Here is a 23,448-nt window from a genome sequence, read left to right as displayed (position 1 = left end):
TACTAGAGTCAAAACAACATTAAAAAAATAGAAGCACCATCAACAAAAAAAAGGCAGCACATTTGGAAGCACCGACAACGAAAAAGGCAGCACCATCATCGAAAAGGCCGCACATTTGTCATTGGCTCCAATATTCATTGGCTCCAATATTCATTGGTTCCATCAGTCTATTGATTCTATCAGTCTAGTGACTCCAACAGTCATTGACACCAACAGCCTTTTTCTTCATCAGCTCCAATGATATTTGGCTAGAATGCTACGAGTCTAAGAGACTATGAGGCTACAATTCTACGAGTGTACAAGACTCCTCCAACTACCTTCAAGTGTATAAAGCTCCAAATGCTCCAACAGCTCCAACACGCAATGTACGCAATGTACGCGTAATACACACAGTACACACACAGGAAACGGAACGTACACACAGTACACACAGGAAACGGAACGTACACACAGTACACACAGGAAACGGAACGTACACACAGTACACACAGGAAACGGAACGTACACACAGTACACACAGGAAACGAAACGTACACACAGTACACACAGGAAACAGAACGTACACACAGTACACACAGGAAACGGAACGTACACACAATGACTACACTTCGTTCGCGCAGTATAAGCATTTAATGAGAACGAAGCACGTTTGGACGGAAATTCTATAAAACGAAAGCTCATTTAACGAAAAGGAGGCGCATTCTCTCGTTCATTCAACTTGGTAGGATGCAATCGTCAATGATAAGTTAGGATATAATCTCTCCAACAGTCTATGAATCCAACAGTTTATATTTCCATTAGCCATCGACTCCAACAGTCATTGACTCCAACAGTCATTGGCTCCAACAGTCATTGCCTCCAACAGCTCCAAATGGCTCCAACAGCTCCAAATGGATCCAAATGCTCCAAACGACCTCCAAATGCTTGACAGCTCCAAATGGCTCCAAATGCTCCAAACGGCCTCCAAATGCTTGACAGCTCCAAATGTCTCCAGCAGCTCCAAATACTCCAAATGGCTCCAACAGCTCCAACAGCTCCAAATGGTTCCAACAGCTCAAAATGCTCCAAACGGTCTCCAAATGGCTCCAACAGCTCCAACAGCCTCCAAATGCTTAACTCAGCTCCAAATGGCTCCAAATGTTCCAAACGGCCTTCAAATGCTTGACAGCTCCAAATGCTCCAACAGCTCCAAAAGGCTCAAAAAAAAGGCTCCAAATGCTCCAACAGCCTCCAAATGCTTAACACAGCGCCAGATGCTTCAAAAGGCTCCAATTATCGCATCTGTCTTCGTCGGCATTTTCTCTTTTGCTCCCACTGCTCCAACAGCATTATGTTATATGATTCCATGGATACTTTGTTACGTAGCTACAGGTCTACGAGGTTCCAATGCATCATGTTTACGAAGCTTCCAGGACACGAGGCTACATGGCTACGAGACTACATGACTCTAACTGATTACAATAGCACCACTCAGTGGTGAGAGTTAGGTTATCTAATGCAAAGCAAATTGATGTAAGTAGTTCTGACTGTCATCAACAGATGTAGCCACGTGTTGCTTGCAGGTAAATATTAATTAGTTATTTTATGTGGGATGCGGGATGCTCACTAACGATCGCAAAAGGAGGGCTTCGCTAGACACCAAGGAGAAGGAAGTTCGTCTTACATGTTAATGCTTCGCTGATGTCTCATGGCATATTATTTGACTGAGTAATGGTTGTTTATTTCTTTAATTCCACCTGGTAAAATTATTGCAAGTGTCAATTTATTAGCAGAAATTCACTAATTAAATGTAGCTCTGAATAAAATGACATGACTCATTAGGTAAATATCCTTCATGCAGAGATCGATTTCACACAAATAATCAGCAGCACTCAGAGAAAATCATTAGATGTCTAGCCAGGAATAACCAGAAGCACTTGGAGAAAACCATCAAATTATTAACAAGAATAATCAGGAGCACACGGAGAAAACGTAATGACAAGAATAATCAGGAGCACACGGAGAAAACATAATAACAAGAATAATCGGGAGCACACGGAGAAAACCACCACACGTTTTCTTGATATCATAAAATTAGAGGAAAAAAAATAAAAAATAAATTAATAAAAAATTTAAAATAAAAAAAGCTTGTGAACTTCTCATTGATGAGCAAAGATATAGTTCTAGTACAAGCCAGCAGAATCTTATGTATTTTTTGTTTTTATTTTAAATTTTTTATTAATTTATTTTTTATTTTTTTTTCCTCTAATTTTATGATATCAAGAAAACGTGTGGTGGTTTTCTCCGTGTGCTCCCAATTATTCTTGTTATTATGTTTTCTCCGTGTGCTCCTGATTATTCTTGTCATTACGTTTTCTCTGTGTGCTCCTGATTATTCTTGTTAATAATTTGATGGTTTTCTCCAAGTGCTTCTGGTTATTCCTGGCTAGACATCTAATGATTTTCTCTGAGTGCTACTGATTATTTGTGTGAAATCGATCTCTGCATGAAGGATATTTACCTAATGAGTCATGTCATTTTATTCAGAGCTACATTTAATTAGTGAATTTCTGCTAATAAATTGACACTTGCAATAATTTTACCAGGTGGAATTAAAGAAATAAACAACCATTACTCAGTCAAATAATATGCCATGAGACATCAGCGAAGCATTAACATGTAAGACGAACTTCCTTCTCCTTGGTGTCTAGCGAAGCCCTCCTTCTTTTGCGATCGTTAGTGAGCATCCCGCATCCCACATAAAATAACTAATTAATATTTACCTGCAAGCAACACGTGGCTACATCTGTTGATGACAGTCAGAACTACTTACATCAATTTGCTTTGCATTAGATAACCTAACTCTCACCACTGAGTGGTGCTATTGTAATCAGTTAGAGTCATGTAGTCTCGTAGCCATGTAGCCTCGTGTCCTGGAAGCTTCGTAAACATGATGCATTGGAACCTCGTAGACCTGTAGCTACGTAACAAAGTATCCATGGAATCATATAACATAATGCTGTTGGAGCAGTGGGAGCAAAAGAGAAAATGCCGACGAAGACAGATGCGATAATTGGAGCCTTTTGAAGCATCTGGCGCTGTGTTAAGCATTTGGAGGCTGTTGGAGCATTTGGAGCCTTTTTTTTGGAGCTGTTGGAGCTGATGGAGCCATTTGGAGCTGTTGGAGCATTTGGAGTCTTTTGAAGCATTTGGAGCCTTTTGGAGCTGTTGGAGCCATTTGGAGCATTTGGAGCTGTCAAGCATTTGAAGGCCGTTTGGAACATTTGGAGCCATTTGAGCTGAGTTAAGCATTTGGAGGCTGTTGGAGCTGTTGGAGCCATTTGGAGACCGTTTGGAGCATTTTGAGCAGTTGGAGCCATTTGGAGCTGTTGGAGCTGTTGGAGCCATTTGGAGTATTTGGAGCTGCTGGAGACATTTGGAGCTGTCAAGCATTTGGAGGCCGTTTGGAGCATTTGGAGCCATTTGGAGATGTGTTAAGCATTTGGAGGCTGTTGGAGCCATTTGGAGGCCGTTTGGAGCATTTGGAGCCATTTGGAGCTGTCAAGCATTTGGAGGTCGTTTGGAGCATTTGGATCCATTTGGAGCTGTTGGAGCCATTTGGAGCTGTTGGAGGCAATGACTGTTGGAGCCAATAACTGTTGGAGTCAATGACTGTTGGAGTCGATGGCTAATGGAAATATAAACTGTTGGATTCATAGACTGTTGGAGAGATTATATCCTAACTTATCATTGACGATTGCATCCTACCAAGTTGAATGAACGAGAGAATGCGCCTCCTTTTCGTTAAATGAGCTTTCGTTTTATAGAATTTCCGTCCAAACGTGCTTCGTTCTCATTAAATGCTTATACTGCGCGAACGAAGTGTAGTCATTGTGTGTACGTTCCGTTTCCTGTGTGTACTGTGTGTACGTTCTGTTTCCTGTGTGTACTGTGTGTACGTTTCGTTTCCTGTGTGTACTGTGTGTACGTTCCGTTTCCTGTGTGTACTGTGTGTACGTTCCGTTTCCTGTGTGTACTGTGTGTACGTTCCGTTTCCTGTGTGTACTGTGTGTACGTTCCGTTTCCTGTGTGTGTACTGTGTGTATTACGCGTACATTGCGTACATTGCGTGTTGGAGCTGTTGGAGCATTTGGAGCTTTATACACTTGAAGGTAGTTGGAGGAGTCTTGTACACTCGTAGAATTGTAGCCTCATAGTCTCTTAGACTCGTAGCATTCTAGCCAAATATCATTGGAGCTGATGAAGAAAAAGGCTGTTGGTGTCAATGACTGTTGGAGTCACTAGACTGATAGAATCAATAGACTGATGGAACCAATGAATATTGGAGCCAATGAATATTGGAGCCAATGACAAATGTGCGGCCTTTTCGATGATGGTGCTGCCTTTTTCGTTGTCGGTGCTTCCAAATGTGCTGCCTTTTTTTTGTTGATGGTGCTTCTATTTTTTTAATGTTGTTTTGACTCTAGTATTATAATAAATTGTTCTTGATTTGACTAGCGTATTATTCCATCCGGTGCATGTATATAAGCGAGTCCTAGACAGCAGGACGCTCAGTTTGTTACTGCCGTCGACGGTGTACGGATCACCTAGTTTGTTTCTTCTGGTGCATAAGTCGTGTAATTGCCTGTTCTTGAGATTCGATGGCATCTTTACCGACTTTAACGTCGAACTCGATGGAGGATGTACCATCGACTACGGGAACCATGACGCCAGCGCCGACGATGTTGGAGCAGATCCCGTTGGCAACGCCTCTGACAACACTGGAGGAGACTTCGATATGTGCTGTTCCACCATCATCCGAAGTTTCATCATCAGCAATGGATTCTTCAACTAATGAAGAGCGTACATTGCGTCAGTGCAAATACTGTGACGCATCATTTACTATCACCTCAAATGCTCGCAGACATGAAAGAAGCAGTTGTTCTAGTAATGTTAAAAGAATACAATTTCAGTGCAATAAGTGCAAAAAACTAATTTCACGTCTTGATAGCTTACATCTTCATTATAAAAATGCTCCGAGAAAGTTAAGTGCGCGTATAATGAACATGGTTATTGTTTTGACTCTTGTGTTGTACCGGCTGATGAGTCTATATAAGTGAGACCCTGGTGATATGGACTTCAGTCCGTCTGTGGCTGTGGTGATGACCGGATCGGATAGACATTTAAAGTCATGTAAAAGGCTTAGTCCGTACAATAAGAAGACTGTTTGAATCGAGGAATCCAAAAGGCTTTGCTAATTTGTCAGTGTTTTTTTGTACTTGTAGTAGTGTATTGAATTTATGTAATAAAATTTTTTTAAAAGAACTTGTGGTGTTTTTATTTTCTCAAACCTAACACTTTTTTAGTATATTTTTAATTAAAGTTGTTTTGTATCGGCTAGGGATCGAACCAAGGACCTTAGTCGATCCAATCAATCATTATATGGATTACAAATTTATTTAATGAATTTTGGATTTTTTCCCGAATTTCTAGCATTAAAATTATGAATTACCAATATGTTGGTCTTGATGTCTGATAGGATGATGGTTGTAGAGGATTTAGAGTCTCTTTACGTATGTTGAACATGGTTTATTGAAATTATTATTTTTTACATAATATTAAACATTATTGCATCGATCGGGTATCGAACCGAGGACAGGAATCGATCGAATCAATATGTAAGTTAATGAGTGATTTATTTAATGAATTTTGGATTTTTTCCCGCTTTTCTAGCTACATTATTACATGATTTCAAGATGGCGGCCGTATTTCAAGATGGCGGGGGGGCACCTCTATAATAAATGATTACTGCACTGTAGCGGGTTAGAATAAAATTATCCAGATGGAAATGTACTCTATAATACAAGTACACACACACAAGATGGCGTACTCCAGCAGGTGGTAGCTCCTGGTAGCATGTACTGAACATAAAATGTCGAATCCATGATGGTCGACAAGGACAAAGTCAAATTTCAGGGTCAAAGTCAAATATCCAGGTCAAGGTCAAATTTCAAGGTCAAGGTCAAATTTCAAGGACAAGGTCAAAGGTCAAGGTAAAATATCAAGGTCAAGGTCAAAGTTCACGGTCAAGGTCAAATTTCAAGGTCAAGGTCAAATTTCAAGGTCAAGGTTAAAGGTGTGGTGACCGGTTAAGTATACTAACATGGTATCAGCACACTCTAGCGGATGAAAACAAGATGGTGACCTCCAGTTTCTTGATTAAATGATGGTGGCCGTTACGAAAAGTGCAACGGTGGTTATAAGGATTTTTTTATTATTTAATTCGATTAGTTAATTTTTTTAATGATTTTTAAATTTTTCCCGAATCTCTAGCATTAAAATTATGGATTTTCAAGATGGCGGACATGACGTCATACTAGGTGACGATATATATGCTTTGAAAAAAAGTGATAGGAGTCAGTCTGCCTGCATCCACCAAATTATGGATTTTCAAGATGGCGGACATGACGTCATACTAGGTGACGATATATATGCTTTGAAAAAAAGTGATAGGAGTCAGTCTGCCTGCATCCACCATTGAGGAAGGAGCCTGTCGCCATTTTTAGTTTTTTTTTGCACTCACCGGGTTCGAACCAAGGACGGTAATCGATATAATCAATCAGAATTCGAATAAGTTAATTTTTTGATGAATTTTGGAATTTTTTCCATTAAAATCGGATAATAATTAAAGATTTTCAAGATGGCGTCCAAATTTAAAGATGGCGACCATAACGATAATTGCAACGGTGACGTCTTTATTCAAAATGACATATTCCATGATGACGTCAGAGGCTTATCAGAGGCTGTAGACATGGATGCTTAAGCCTCTTTAAGTAATTTGGGTTCTTTCTAAGGCAAAACGACTTTTGAGGATTTTCGAAATCCTAATTTTTGAATTGTGGAATTTTTTGAGATTTTTTGGCGGAATTTTTTTCCACAGAAATGTAAATTTTGACGAATTTTGAGGGTCAAGTTCAAACTTGTCCCGTTACGCTATGTCCCGTTACACTCCTCCAAGATGGTCGCCGTGACGTCACAATCCAATATGGCGGACCGGCTCTCTGCTCCACCGCCTGGCGCCTGTCCCCGGATGCCCTATCCTATACTACTGAAGTTGAAAAAAAAATATTGCTAAACGTAAGTTACATTATTTCGATTAATGTCATCATAATACCTATGCGAACTTTGGCAATATTTCTCCTCTTTTATCATTATGAAATGAGTGCTTGAGCTGAAGGATATATATATGTGTGTGTGTTTGAATTTTGATTAATATTTAAATGCAAGGTCACTGCTGTTTGCGAACAGCTGGGCACAGGTGACTTTAATTACTTGTACGCGTTTCTGACGTACTCAAAAGCAACTAGAGTTGTCGGCACGATCATGAATGATTCACGAAGGGGTGTTGTAAAGGCGCGATACTATAACGAAGCGCTGATATCTTGTGCAGGTCTGTCGAGACCTTGGTTTTCATTAGCTGGCCGAACACTGGATCAGGCAGCGGCTCGCTTATGCAAACTCTCATTGCTTTACTAACAGCTTTACATTAAAAAAAAATAAACTGTTCACTCATAATATATAGGTATAGACTTATTAATTTTGCTAAAAAATTGTAAAATTTCTATACTTTTTAATGCGAATCCCACTTGTTTTCAGACATTTTCACTGTTTCATGTTAATAATGTAGGGTTCTATGTCTTACAGCCAAGCAAAGGAAGTCTATGAGTGGGCTCCAAACTAGTTTGAAATCAGCCTCTTTGCTCGTAAATATTGTTTGTAACTCGAAGACCGCGACACGCACCAGGTTCGGAGCTGGCTGGCGGCCACGCACGGCCACTGACGTCACGTGCAGACCACTGACGTAAGGCCTGTCACGCGTGCCTGGCTGGATTACAAGGGTCCTCGCTACCACCTGCCCCCTCCGCCCCCCGCGCATCTTTCTCCCTCGGCGCTGTTATCTATCGCTGAACGGCCTTGGGCAATTCCGTGGGCCACCGCGCAGAGTGGCGTGAACAAGCGACGCCATTTTAGACTGTTCGGGCGTCGGGCCGGCCCGTAACAACCGCTCTCGTCGGTTCGAGAAGGGCGCCCCAAGTACTTAAGCAGCGACGCCGGCCTCCGCGACAGTTCCACGAGGAGTCCCGCGACAAGTGCCGCGACAGTTCCTAGAGTGAAGGGAAGTGCACATCGGCGAAGAGGATGAGTGCCCCCCCCCCCCCCCTCTAGAGTGGCGCGACGCGGAGCGACGGGATCGAGAGAGTGCGACTGAGTGGCGCGAGGCTGTGTGTGTGGACAGGCGCGGGGTAAGGAACGAATCAGAGACGAGCCTGGCTCCAGTGAGGAGTGCGAACTGTGGAACTTGACAGACATTGAGTGACTGTGAATAAACATTTTTTAGTGCCAGTGATTGGTGATCGGACATTTTGAAGTACAATTATTTATTATTGATGTTCATATTAGTAATTAATAAAACTGTGAAAAACCTAATTGAGCCATCCCTTACAAACCCAGTTCTCCCCTCATCGTAAATCGTAACAATATGAATAGAGGCCTATTGCTGGTAAACAGCCTATAAGTCTTGCACATTTGAATTATCTTTTATCATTGGAATATTGCCCTGGAGAATTAGGATACAAACTTAAGTATAATCTTATGACCGAATTCCTTTCAGCATCGGCATAAAATAGAATTCAGGGCCATCGTGAAAAACCAAACCTGGGGGCAAATAATTTTATCCAGTCTTCTCCCCATTACTTAATGTACAACTTAAAAAAAAATACTATATTAAATATTTCCTTTCGGCACACCCCACAGGCGTAGTTAAATTTCGAATTGTCTTTTGGAAATATTTTGGAAACTTCTATAAACTCTTGGAACATTTTAATAACTTAATGTACATAACAACATATATGTTCGCCAACATGGGCGCAAATCTGTAGGATTTCCAGGGGGGGCCCGTGAATTCTGTGGTTTAAAAATTTTGCGCTAGAGGTCAACCGAAACAAGTCTTCTCTGGATGATAAGCTCGTATGTTATACACTTTATTTTTACGTAAGTGATATTAACAATAAAGCAGAGCAACATATGTTTCAGTAATTATTAATTAATGACTATAAAAAGTGATCTCTCAAACATGTTTGAATAATTTGATAACCTAAATACATAAAATATCCATGAAAAAATCTATAAAAATAATATACGTGAATGTAATGCAAATAGATAACACCCCACCCATACATTACTATTTTCCAAAAGTGTTTATTCTAATTTCAATTTAAAAATAAATGATTAAATTAAAATAAAACAAATATTTAAGGGGGGCTCTCATACAACAAACGTGAAAACAGAATAAAATTTCACAAATGATGTATTTCTGCTGCCGCTGTAACAAGAAATACTAAAACAGAATAAAATAAATATTTAAGTGGGGCTCCCATACAACAGACATTATTATTATTATTTTTTTGCCGTTTTTATAGATAATTGTACGGAACCCTTCGTGCGCGAGTTCGACTCGCACTTTGTCGGTTTTTTTTTTATGCCAAATCACATAATTACTGCGATTCAAATGCTGTTCGTGAAATTCTTTGTTCACAGTTTTTTATGCGCCCTAAAAACCCAAAGCGCCAAAGCTAATAAACGGATCAACATCAAATGAACGATCGAATCATATTAAAACCCTTAAATACTATTTTATTTAGTAAATGCATCAACCAGGTAAAAAAGAAAAAAAACTTAATGACACAAATGAAAAATCTCGGAGATAGAACTATGAAATTTATCCTACAGCTAATTGAACCACATACATTTCTCGACTTATATTTAGTACAATCAGTATTTTGGCAGTGAATTATTTAGTTAAAATATGCCGCTTGATTAGTTATTAAAGAGACGCGTTTCCTTCCTTATTAACTTAAATACGGATGTGTAACGTTTAAATACTTCTTTCTCACTCTTACTTCTGTTTACTCGTGCAGTGTTGCAGTTATCAAATAACAAATGTTATAAAGTGATTATCAACCATGAATTGTGAAAATTATCGTTTGATAATAAAAGGGGAGTAATTTTAATTCCATATTAACGAGGAAAAAAAAATTATTCCCTGTATTCACTGTAACGTACAGAGCAGCTAGCCTTACAGAATGGAAATGAGCTAAAAAATTCCAGAAAATGGTATATAAGTTCAGTTCGTAAATAAACTAAATTCTGCTATAATTACTGTTAAAGTATTAAGTTGTTTATTTACTGGAAAAAATAACGTTACATAATCACTTAAATAAAATGTATTACCTAAATAATAGTCACTACTTATAAAACAATCAAGCTTACCAGGTGAGAATCAGATTCTGTTTACCGTTTCTTCCGCGTCACGAACTTATCCATGTTGATGTTTGCCGAGAAAGCAGAAGACTGGCGCACACGAGAGCAAAACCACTTTAAAAACAGACTACCTAAAACCTATAATACTGTCGTTTCAGATGACAAGGTAGTGTGGGTAACAATGGGGAGGAAATGCTAACGGAACCCTACCCTAGCTTCGTCCTTTGGAATGAACGGTTTCTAGGAATTAAGGGTTTCAAAGTTCTCACTGGAAAACTCCATACCATGGCTTTCGCAGAAGGGGTAAGGGGAAAATAACTACGGAACTCGAAGGTAGGAATGTAAAGCATGTCAAAGTGTCTGTCGTCGTTGTAAATAATAATCTGATATATATATATGTTGTGTACACCATTAACTTTAAAATCACGAAGTGGGCCCCCCCAAGGAGGGGCCCATTAATTCCAGGGGGGCCCGGGCCCCCCTGGCCCCCCCGGGATCTACGCCCATGTTCGCCAATATTCAAAAAAAGATCGATTTAACATTTTCTCGTCTTCCATGCAGCGAAAATATTTTGAATGAATGCATCCAGCATTGAATGTCTTAACGAATTTAATATGATGCCTACTAAGGTAGTTATGCAATTAGTTTTGTCATTCAAACACTATTTTACATCCCCTGCACTAATACATGGTAGTATAATTTTTTTGACATAGTTTTAAGGTAACATTATAACGGATTTGATAATACATCTATAAAAAATTAATGACTTTTTTATCCTTGTTATTTCCACCCCCTGTAGTAATGGTTTTGTACATATTTACTTTATAAATAATTTAAAGCGATATTTAATTAGTTAAATAAAAATAAACATTAATTCGATAGAGTACATGGTAGGGAAGTTTGATTTATTTTATTATTTCAAGACCATGTTTTATCTACCCCTTGCAGTAATGTTTTGTATTATGAAAAATTGTTTCAGACAAGGGATTTCGATGAAAATTATAAGATTTACCAACAATTTGAACGGATTTGATAGTAAATAATAGCCGATATAGCTAGTGGTGTCGGTGCGTGGAGCCGGAGCCGATGCATGCCATCTTGGATTGTGACGTCACGGCGGCCATCTTGGATGACCTTTACCTTAAAATTTTCCAAATATTGCCAAAAAAAATTCCCAAAAAATGACGCGGATGTCTTGGCGGACGGTGGCGGAACGATGGCCGGGTCGGTGTTGGCAGGTGATCTTCTACGACAGCGACTGGAACCCGACGGTGGACCAGCAGGCCATGGACCGCGCCCACCGCCTCGGCCAGACCAAGCAGGTCACCGTGTACCGCCTCATCTGCAAGGGCAGCATCGAGGAGCGCATCCTGCAGCGGGCCCGCGAGAAGAGCGAGGTGGGTCCGTTACCGGCTTGCAGCTTCATCGCCGTCAGGGTCCCAGGAGACGGCACTGTGCAGTGTCTGACCGGGGCTTGATGCAGATCACCTGCATGGCTCTCATTGTCGTATAGGCATAAGATTGTCCCTTTTTCCTCATGGGAGGCTACTTCGGGTTTTTACCATTGGGCTTTGGTACCGTGCAGTGTGTGACCAGGGCTTGATGCAGATCACCTGCATGGTTAGCCCACTGGCTCTCATTGTTGGATAGCCATAAGACTGTCCCTTTTTCCTCATGGGATGCTACTTCGGGTTTTTACCATTGGGCTTTGGTACCGTGCAGTGTGTGACCAGGGCTTGATGCAGATCACCTGCATGGTTAGCCCACTGGCTCTCATTGTTGGATAGCCATAAGACTGTCCCTTATTGTTGGATAGCCATAAGACTGTCCCTTTTTCCTCATGGGATGCTACTTCGGGTTTTTACCATTGGGCTTGGGTACCGCGTTTCGAAGAGAAACCTGCGGTTGAGAAGTTGAAAATGTCTCGTCGACCATGTTGGCTTCAACTGAGTGCCGCGTGTTGGCACGGATTTAGAGATCTGCCATTTCGCTTTGTGTTATGGTAGTATGCTGGTGAGTCGTAGTCTTAAATTGCACAGTCCTCTGTATTGGTGCAAAAATCGTTCGTTCATAGACTGTCCGACTTTAAGCCGTCTTGATAATGTTGCATGTGAATCTGTCGTCGCTGGATTGCAACTGGCGCAAGTTTACTAGGTCTTGTAACAGCCACTAGTCCAGTTGAGGGAGTAGTACAAGATTACAGGTGTTTTAAGTTAGCTTGTTCGTGGATCAATTCCCAAAAATGTTCCTGTCTCTTAACCATCGTTAAATCTATTGAAAACTTCTACTTTTTGAAGTACAGAAGTGAACAGTAAGGTGACTCATGATGAAAAATGCAGGGAACCGCTGATCATTTGCCGAGTGTGTGTTGTACTTTGCGGGCTAGCCTGTTGTTACAATGTACCGACAAATGGTTGTGGTCTCTGTTCATAATCCAACCATCCATCACCAACATGGCTGACTGGTAAGTTTATGTTCATTAACTACTGTCAATACGGAACGAGGCAGTACAGAAGTAAGAATCCCTGTCCAGCAACCTTTATAGATTCTCGACATAACTCCAGGAAAATGCCGGGCTGTTTTCTTGCTATCGGCCGCAGCCGATCCCTGCATCGATATCTCTGATTTGTCTCGTGTGTGTTAGCGTATCTGTGTCCGCGTTGTTAACGAGGTGTGAAGCCTAACTTAAATACCTTAAGAATGAAGATATTTAATGAAATTACCGCCATCTTGATGAATTCGTCGATATTGTTGTAAAATCTTGCAGTGCACTATTCTCAAAACTTTTCCTGTAAGGGAAAACTGTTATCGAGGAAGTAAATACTTTGTCATAATGGTGATTTTTGTGTAAGGTATGTGATTAAAATACACATTTTTAAACGAACGTCATTGGATTACGTCTGCCTTTGTGTTCAGATTCAGCGCATGGTCATCAGTGGGGGAAATTTCAAGCCAGACACCCTGAAGCCAAAGGAGGTGGTGTCTCTGCTTCTCGACGATGAAGAAATCGAGAAGAAATGTAAGTTTTTTTTTCACTTTGAATTAACCATTTATGCCTGTGTTTTTCTTACTGTCTCTGGGGTGTTTTTTCCCCTTCGGAACGAGTTGCTTGCATTTTCGCAGAAATTTATTTACTACATGATTGAGTTTTTATGAGTAGTGACAGGCTTTGTGTCCTGGAGCAGTTTTGTTTCTTGAGTGACAGAAGCAGTTTGAAGTATTGCCCCGCGACTTCCAAGAACCACTGGTTTAACGGGCAGCTGTGTGTTCATTCAGATCGCCAGAAGCAGGCTGAGCGGAGAACGCAAGAGGAAGCACGCGCGGACTTCTACCGCGAGCGAGAGCGGAAACGGAAGCAGTTCCTGGGAGCCGTGAAGGTGAGCCAGTGTATTATATATACCCTTCGCGTCATTGCTGTCGTTCTTTCTTGTTCGTTTCTCCCGTGTGCGCTATTGGTCAAGCTTTCATCTAGGCTTCGTACACCCCATTTGTCATGTTAATATTAGTCGTAAAATTATAATACGTATATTTTACGAGGTCATGTGCGAATTTCAGGTTGTTGAAGTATTGCCATGCTAAGCTAACTAGTTTTTATATGCCGTCATATTGTTTATTGGTGACTTGGGATTATTTGTGAACGGTAGCTGACCAAACACGACACGCAGCACGATATCTGAGACGTATTCTTTACGGCAAACTCGGTCTTCGTCGTGCCCCGCCTTAACGTAAGGTCGTGTTTGTGCGAGTGAGACGAAGTGCTCTCGAGGTTTCATGACTGTTACTCGATGCAGGCGTCCGGCAAGTAACGCGTTCCCTTGACGTTTCAAGTCCTCACTCTACCTTAACATTGATGAAAACTTACTGTAACTTTTTAAGTTAAAACTATCCCGTTCATTGTCTCGCGAAGAACACATAAAGAAAGTAAAACCAAATCCAAAAGATTTTTTTCCTTCAACTTATTATTCAGTAATTTTATACATTGTATCCATAAAATAATGTCCCAGTTAATAAATTAAATAGTTTTAACAATAAGAATTGTAGTGTGGTCGTTCAAAGTCACAAAGAGTAACTCAAGCAGTTTTAGATAAGCGCGTGCGTGGATAATGCCTCGTTATTTTCTCGCTTGCAGCGCGAAAGAAAGGCAATTAGTAGAGGGTGAACCTGCAAATTTTATTGGGCAACAGGATGGAGCCTCTCCCCATTGGAATGAATCTCTTTGTATGAGTGTAGTTGAACGGCGAAATCCCTGAGCGTTGTATTGGTCGTAATGGTCGAGACGAAAGAGCTCTTTTTCTCTGATCTCCGCGTTCACCTGACATAATGCCATGCGATTTTTTTTTTCCTTTGGGGCTTTATAAAATATTGGGTCTACCTTCCGCCACTACCTTATGATTTGCCAAATTGAAGAGGCTGTTGCTTCCATTACTCCGGACGTGTTAACCAAAGTGTGGGAAGAATTTGTCTTTAGGTTGGATGTGTGCCGTATGACTAAAGTTGCAGATATTTGACATTTGTAAGAAAAAATAGGTTAGTTTACCTTCAATTTGATGTATGATTTGTTGTAAATAGTCTAAATCAAACTGTTAATACATACCATTGAAACTTGTACGTACATATGCGAATTTCTGGCGTGACATGCAGGTAAGAATGAAGATTGTTCCTTTAGTGCTAATAATAAGAGTTTTTCTTGGGAGGGGGAGAGACAAAAGAACAGTATTATCCGATGCTGTGCGTCTCGTCACTGCTGGACAGGCGGCCTGCCCCGTGATGCGCTCAGCTCCTCGTCCTTGCCGTGTCCTCTTGCAGTGTCCTCTTGCAGTGTCCTCTTGCAGTGTCCTCTTGCCGTGTCCTCTTGCCGTGTCCTCTTGCCGTGTCCTCTTGCCGTGTCCTCTTGCCGTGTCCTCTTGCCGTGTCCTCTTGCCGTGTCCTCTTGCCGTGTCCTCTTGCCGTGTCCTCTAGCCGTGTCCTCTAGCCGTGTCCTCTTGCCGTGTCCTCTTGCCGTGTCCTCTTGCCGTGTCCTCTTGCCGTGTCCTCTTGCCGTGTCCTCTTGCCGTGTCCTCTTGCCGTGTCCTCTTGCCGTGTCCTCTTGCCGTGTCCTCTTGCCGTGTCCTCTTGCCGTGTCCTCTTGCCGTGTCCTCTTGCCGTGTCCTCTTGCCGTGTCCTCTTGCCGTGTCCTCTTGCAGTGTCCTCTTGCCGTGTCCTCTTGCCGTGTCCTCTTGCCGTGTCCTCTTGCCGTGTCCTCTAGCCGTGTCCTCTAGCCGTGTCCTCTTGCCGTGTCCTCTTGCCGTGTCCTCTTGCCGTGTCCTCTAGCCGTGTCCTCTTGCAGTGTCCTCTTGCCGTGTCCTCTTGCCGTGTCCTCTTGCAGTGTCCTCTTGCCGTGTCCTCTTGCCGTGTCCTCTTGCAGTGTCCTCTTGCCGTGTCCTCTTGCCGTGTCCTCTAGCCGTGTCCTCTAGCCGTGTCCTCTTGCCGTGTCCTCTTGCCGTGTCCTCTTGCCGTGTCCTCTTGCCGTGTCCTCTTGCCGTGTCCTCTTGCCGTGTCCTCTTGCCGTGTCCTCTTGCCGTGTCCTCTTGCCGTGTCCTCTTGCCGTGTCCTCTTGCCGTGTCCTCTTGCCGTGTCCTCTTGCCGTGTCCTCTTGCCGTGTCCTCTTGCCGTGTCCTCTTGCCGTGTCCTCTTGCCGTGTCCTCTTGCCGTGTCCTCTTGCCGTGTCCTCTTGCCGTGTCCTCTTGCCGTGTCCTCTTGCCGTGTCCTCTAGCCGCTGTCGGGAGCGCTGTGTCCGACACACGGCCCTAGTTGTCGAGGAATCTGTGCTCTTTCTTCAAATCACGAGGAAGCTGCCGTGCGTTTGTACGGGCCAGTTTTCAATTGTGTTCACTTGACGTGTAGATCTAGCGGAGACGGTGCAGCTCCAAATCTGATGTAACTTGGCGTGTTGTACGTGAAATATGTGTCCTCCATATAGTTGCAGTTCGCGCATTGAACTCGTTATGTGGAGTGCAGTGCGGCTTTGAAGCTGTGAATGCAGTTCCTAACTGAAGGACGGCTGTTCACGTCGCTCGCTGTGCGATATTTCGTAGATACTATTTCAAATATCGCACGTGAGATAAGACGAAGGGATTCACAGTGATTATCGCAAGTCATGTTATTTCCGATGTTTTGCATGTCGCGATGTTAGTGACATATATTGCACATCGCTATATTGGTAGTATTTACGATGTTTCGATGGCAATAATCTGCTCATATCAGTTTCCAATCCAAGTGTTACATGGACTTTTGGTACTATCGACTTTTGCGATTCTATCGGCTTGGGTATCATTAATACGTCTCGCCATCGAGTGTTTGACTTTCCGGCAGCAATATGTCGCATCTCTATCGACATGGCGGCCACGTATCGCCGGCCCAGCCACGCCCGAAGCTCCGCGGTGTGTGTGCGCGCGTGTGTGCGCGCGTGTGTGCGTGTGTGCGCGTGTGCGACGCAGGAAACGGGAGAGCGTGTCGGGATCCAGTGGCTGGTTTCATCCTTCTCCGAACCTGAGTCAGGGCTGCCGCCGGAGCATGACAGAGGCGGTGCCAACCCACCGGAACAACAAGGCAGGGCTGCCCGCTCCTTCTGCGACCTTGTTTCGTGGCCAGCCGCGATGTTGTCCTGTCCATGGAAGATCCGCCTGTCGTCTTGACTGTTATTCAACAGACGATTATAACTATTCGTTCCTACGTGCTTACACTATTTATTTTAAAGCTCAAGCGACACCATCAAGAATTATTAATTGTAAATTTAGATAAAATGAGATTTTAGTATACAATTATTTCCCGTTGTTCAGCAGGCTCTGATGCCTAGCTGACAGAAGATTACTGCTAATGATTTTAGTCTTAGCACAATATTTTCAGTATGGATTATTAGATGTACATATGTACAGTTATGGGCATTATCTTTGGCGTGAAGGTTTTCTCACTGCCTTCACAGGACTCATAACAGGTTACTATTGCAACTAAAAGTCACCTTTTTTTTATCAAGTCACTACAAATACCTTTTACCCCAGAAAATGAAGCCACTTTATGTTTTTTTATTTTTTTATTTTATAAATGTTTGCATTAATTTTAGTCCTTTGCACATTCTTTTGTACATTATTTTACTGGAGAGTCCATATGAAGCACATCTGAAGGACTAGAACATGCTCCTGCCGACTGATAACTCAGGTTGTTGCAGGCTCTTGGCAGTTGTATGGGGTATGAAATCCACCATCGCAGTTGCATTGCATTTTTTTTTTAGGCTTTTGACTTTTATAGTAAAGTATTACCATAATTGGAATTAAGTATTATCATAGTTGGAATTAAGTTAAAGCCTTAATATATTTTTAAAAAAATTTTAATGGCTTACTTGTTTCGGACATTTAAATGTATTATCTTTTTTAGGTGCACTTTGTAGGAATATTGATCTCGTGCCATTTTTGTGCTTCTGATTAAATGGTAAATTACTTGTTAAACAGTAAGCTTCCTTTTCATTTGTATTTTCCATCGCTTAAATCTTTGTTGATACATATATGTAATTAAAGTTTTGGTCCAGCGACTTCACATATTTGGAATTGGCTTAAACAATGGGAGGAAATAAAACATTAAGTAATTTTGGCTTCTAAAGTCTATAGTAGTGGCAGATTTCATTTATATAGTTTAAGAATTTTAGTGAAATGAATGAATAAAATAAGAATGAATGAATGAGTGAATGAGTGAATGAGTGAGTGAATGGGCCTTGTCAACATAAAGGTCATTAAAGTTAAGCAGGGGTGATGTGAAAATGGAGTATTGACAATAAATTGTTCGGGAAGACAGGAGTACCTTGAGAAAACCCAACAAATCCCGGCAACATCCGCCGTGTTTCTCTCTTGCGAAACATCTGGGTTTCATTGTGATCCGACCACTCTACCACCATGGCCCGAAAAGTGAAGAGTTTTTCATGGTGTGACTTCAAGATAGTGTACTCAAACATTCCAGATGGGAGGACTTTTACCAAATCCAGTCTAAACTGGCACTGCCTAGACGTAGGCATAAAGCTAGCCACAAAAAAAAAAACTAATATAAGTTGAAAATAATACTGCTAACAAGGAATAATTCATATTTTCAACAACTCATATGGTATCTAAAACAAATTTTTTCCTTTTAAATTCCTAGAAATATGTACAGAATGAAAATTAACTATTGGTCACTATATGTTAGGTTTTGATCATTATTCCAACTATTTTTAAGGTGTTGGCCTGTTATGAGCTTATGATCCAAATTTGTTGTCTTCCATCCAGATGGAGAACAAACGAATGAGGATGGAGGAGGGAGGGGAAGACACCATCCTGAGTGTGGACTCTGCTCCACCCAGCCCTAGCCACAGCGAGGTGAGCAAACTCCATTCTGTCTCTAGTTCCTATCACCGCTGCTGTGAGCGTCAACACTTGAAACTCTAGGTATAAGCTTTTTTGTCATTACAATTAATGCTTGATTAGTTGTGACTAAATGATGCAGTTTATTTTGCAAATTGGAAGTTTTGCAAATTAATTTATTTGGTACATAAGCATTTTTAAGTTTTCTCATAGATGTTTTTATTTTTTATTTTTCACTTCTCTGAGACCAGTAGTTTGCTATTTGAATCAATTCAAACTAGAACATTGAAAGATTTTTTTTTTCAACACCGTTAACCATCAATGCAGGTGAAAAGGCTATATTTAAAACTATATGTGAACATGTATTTCATTACATTCTATTCTGTGTGTCCTTAATTGTACTTGAAATATTTGAATTATTTATTACATTCTATAGAAGTATGCAGGGCAGGAATATTTCATATTGTTTATGGAAAAAATTATATAATGTGGTACTTGTTTGTTTTGCTGTGGAAGAAATGTAAAGGAATGTATCAGGTTGGGTTGAATAACAAGTCAAATAATAAAAATTGTAGACCACTTTCTAAGCATTTGATTTTGTAAGTGAAAAACACTTAGTAATAAGTTTATCTGGATTTAAAACCTTATACCCATCACACTTTAAATGACGCCATCATGTAATTAACTATTCCTCAGAACAGTAGTTTGTTAATCATTGTTCATCATTTGGTTAGTAGTGTAGTGTAATAACTAAATTGGTTTTAGGAATGCTCATGTGAATGTTGTGTTGTAGTTTGTAGTCTGGTGCTATGGCTGTTGTGTTCAGGGGCACAACAACAAAAAGGGGGGGGGGGGGGGGGCAAGGGTATTTTACCCCCCCCCCCCCCTCCCCCCTGAAACCTTGAAGTGGGGGCAAACGGGGGCAAAGAAAGTGCTGTGTAATCAATTTTTAGATAATAAAACTGCTTAAATAGCAACATTATCCACCTTGAAATACAAATTTTCCCGGGGGAGGACCCCCAGACCCCCCACTTCAATAGGGGGGATCGATGATTCTTTATAAAAAGGTATATTGATTGCCCCCCTTTTTGAAATTTAGTTGTTGCGCCCCTGGTTGTGTTGGTAAGCTTGGCTCAGTGACTGTGGTGTGCCACGGCAGGTGTCGCAGGGCAGCGGAGTGCCGCCCCAGGACGAGACCAGCAACGAGGGTCTGGTTGTGGACGTCGACCACCCGTCTTCCCTGCAGCCTCACCGTGAGTCGCAGTCTCCGTTCAATATTGTAGTCGTAGCAATGTTCTAGTGAAAAGATGTTTATTGTTAGATCATTTGTTTACTGAAAATGCTTAAATAACTAATTTATACCTAGGGGTAAATAGTTACAGTACATAATTAATAATGGTAACTGGAAAGTATTTTGTGAGGTATGACTAAAGAAGATATGGCCCACAAGCATAGAGGTAAGTGACTGTTTTCTCTTGTTAAATTAATTCTAACCAGGCAATGGGTATGCCATAGAAGACATAAAACAACCAAGCACAATCCACAATCCAAAGCAGCTGCAAAAATTATTATAAGTCCATTTTTTACCCCTAATTGTAAGGGGGCTTCCACAGAGCTTTAATACAATTAACTCCCCCTCCCTACCCAGTCCTCTTTACCCCCTTCCATCCTTCCCCACTCCCATTGCCTTGGGATGAGTTTGAATTACGAGTGAATCTTTCATTCATGAATAATGAGTATGATACTAAGATCCATCACGCGTTTGTTCTAGTGAGTAGTGTTGCGACTAAAGTTTTCCTAAGCCAAACAAAAAAGAAACTGCTGTTGTACTATAAACACGTTTGGTGTTTTTTCTGGAACAGCTCATAAAGTTCATTGAAAAGTTAGATGGTTTTGCAGTGATTCTTTGGACTGTCTCACCATTGTAGTAACAAACCATCATTTTGTAAGTTCTCTGATTATTTTCTGTGGAAACTGTTACTTTGTTGCAGTTTTCTACTGCCACGTACAGTGGTTATGTATTTATTAACCAGAATGCATAATCGTGCATTTATTAGTGTGAATTTTTTCATAGATATTATTGGTTTCATTACTGTATTAATTAAACGTGTATTCAACATTTCGCCTATTTGGTAAGCATTCTCATGTTTACCAAAACTGTATCAGTTCTTTTACTCTTATCAAAATGAAATAGCATTTGTATTTGTACAATATGTATTTATTTATTTATTTATTTACTAAATGCATAGACAAATAGCATAAATATAGAAGGAGAATAAGGGAAAAAATAAAATGTTAAGGACAGACATGAATATCCAATGACTCATCCACAACACTTTGAAAAGTGAATACAGTTAAAATAAAATAACTAGCAAAAATACTACTAACTAAAAGAATAGGATACACAAAGTAATTCATTATTAAAATCACATTCAAAGTACATATATTTGTAAGTTATTTTTGGATATTAATAATTTTTTTTTTTTTTTTACTAAAAGTGAAGTATAATATTTTTTATAATAAGTAACTTAGGCTGCACGAAGGGCTGATACTGCAGGGATCTGCTGGGACATCAGAGCAGTCTCCCTTCACTTCCCCTTGTTCAGAAGTTGTCAACTCCCTCCTTGAGCCACCTTCCATCAGCCACCCAGAGCCACTTTCACTTTACTTGATGCATATTTTTATCTAAGTCAAACAACAAAGAAAACACACGTACTACTGTATTAATCATTACTACTTATTTTATGAGGATTAGTAAAAGGATTAAATGATTTAGTACCATTATTGGTTCAAGCAATAAAATGCATAACACATAATGCATACTCATAACACATACAGAATTTGAAACTATTTTTTTCGAAATGACTAAATCAAACTAAACAGAAAACATTGAAAAAATAATTATGGAGGAATTGGTTTTGAATGCTCTCATCTGACTGGTATCCCGGACGGACTGTGGATGTGATCTAAAATTTAAGGATCTCCTGGGTAGATTAGTACCATGTACAATTTTTGCTGCATGTGTGATCTGTGATGTTAGTTGGCCATTTGTATACCTGGTTGTACATATCTGAAACCTGAGCTTACGGGATTCGTGTCAAGGGTTGCGTTAAGTGGCAATTGAAAATCATGTGAGAGGTGAGTCCTTTCTGGGGTCTTTTAACATTTTACAAACTTCAGAAGAATATAAGCACAACTTACAAACTTCTCATGATACATGATTGACATATTTTTTTAGGAATAGCACCGAAGAACATTTTGTGGTCGTAATGGTGGTTCTGCTCTGAGATTTCATATATAAACTATAATTTTATACTACATGTACAAATTTGATACCACAAAAAGACTGCACACCAGTTTATTACCTTGTCAGAAGCGACAAAACAGCTGACATGCGAGTTAATATCGCCAATACCGCCTTCTTGCTGCTGTGCCTTATTTTATCTCTCAAATGTTCGGTGATTGCCATTGACCATATAAAAATTGTGAATGTTTGTCTTTGGTAGCGTGAAACTAAAATATAGTAGGTATACCATGGTACTGCTTCGGCTGTTGGGCCGCAGGTCACGTGGCGGTAAGCGAGCCAGTAACAGACCTTCAACCAAAGAAGTAACGAATCACAGGAAATCCATTACGCAATTTAGTCGTCTCACAAGTCAGCAGACAAGTGAATAGGTTTACTGTTAACATAGCGTATGGATCATTTTGGAGTGCATTGTAGATGATTTGAGCCTGAAAATCTTTATTAATTTTTTTTAATATGTATAGTTTGTGGTGTGCGTATCTTCGTCGACAACAAGGTGACGTCCCAATACAAGTGGGGATGATTGAGGGGGAATCAGCCATGGTCTGTAGCAAGGCATGAAGGCAGGAACGAATCACAGGAAATCCATTACGCAATTTAGTCGTCTCACAAGTCAGCAGACAGTGAATAGGTTTACTTTTAACAAAGCATATGGATCATTTTGGAGTGCATTGTAGGTGCATTTGAGCCTGCAAATCTTTATTAATTTTTTTTTATTATGTGTAGTTTGTGGTGTGCGTATCTTGGTCGAAAACAAGGTGAAGTCCCAATACAAGCGGGGAGAATTGAGGGGGGAATCAGCCATGGTCTGTAGCAAGGCATGAAGGCATGAAGGCAGGAACGAATCACAGGAAATCCATTACGCAATTTAGTCGTCTCACAAGTCAGCAAGACAGTGAATAGGTTCACTGTTAACAAAGCATATGAATCATTTTGGAGTGCATTGTAGATGCATTTGAGCCTGCAAATCTTTATTAATTTTTTTTTATTATGTGTAGTTTGTGGTGTGCGTATCTTGGTCGAAAACAAGGTGAAGTCCCAGTACAAGTGGGGAGAATTGAGGGGGGAATCAGCCATGGTCTGTAGCAAGGCAGGGCTCGGCAGGGAACAGCATGTTGGCGCACGTGGAAAGACTGGATGTGAGGGACAGCGAGGCGGGCACACGTCATGGTCCGTGTCTTGAGGAGGCGACCAGCGGAGCATGCATCCCTCCCTGTCTGCTGCGTGGCCAGCGCCCCAGAACCCCCTGCGGCAGGTTCAAGGCCCTTCGCCTCGCCGCCCGCCGAGGTTTTATTGTTGCCGCGCCTGGTTTATTGGCCTGTTAAAGCCAAGCACTTCAACACCCCCTGTTTCCCTTTATGGCATTATATCCTCTGTTTTGGAGGTTAAATATGCGCCAGGATGCTTACAGTAAAGTTTTTTTGAAGGTATCAGTGAAAAAAAACTGGTAAAAACCTTAAAAAAATCCTATTTAAATTCTGT

The 23,448-nt window shown here is 40.9% G+C and overlaps 1 protein-coding gene across 2 annotated transcripts in view; it reads left to right on the top strand.

Annotated features, from left to right (window-relative positions):
* LOC134541681 (chromatin-remodeling ATPase INO80-like) overlaps positions 1-23,448 on the top strand; it is a 212,181-nt gene that overhangs the window by 143,866 nt on the left and 44,867 nt on the right. For both annotated transcript variants that reach the window (XM_063385299.1, XM_063385300.1), the window contains exons 26-30: positions 11,538-11,696; positions 13,216-13,318; positions 13,576-13,676; positions 18,588-18,677; positions 19,822-19,915. In XM_063385299.1, the coding sequence (XP_063241369.1) occupies positions 11,538-11,696; positions 13,216-13,318; positions 13,576-13,676; positions 18,588-18,677; positions 19,822-19,915 (547 nt within the window). The remainder of the gene's footprint in view (positions 1-11,537; positions 11,697-13,215; positions 13,319-13,575; positions 13,677-18,587; positions 18,678-19,821; positions 19,916-23,448) is intronic.

The sequence above is a fragment of the Bacillus rossius genome (assembly GCF_032445375.1).
Source record: "Bacillus rossius redtenbacheri isolate Brsri chromosome 4 unlocalized genomic scaffold, Brsri_v3 Brsri_v3_scf4_1, whole genome shotgun sequence".
In the NCBI taxonomy this organism is placed as follows: domain Eukaryota; kingdom Metazoa; phylum Arthropoda; class Insecta; order Phasmatodea; family Bacillidae; genus Bacillus; species Bacillus rossius.
This window is presented reverse-complemented; position numbering and strand designations above follow the sequence as displayed.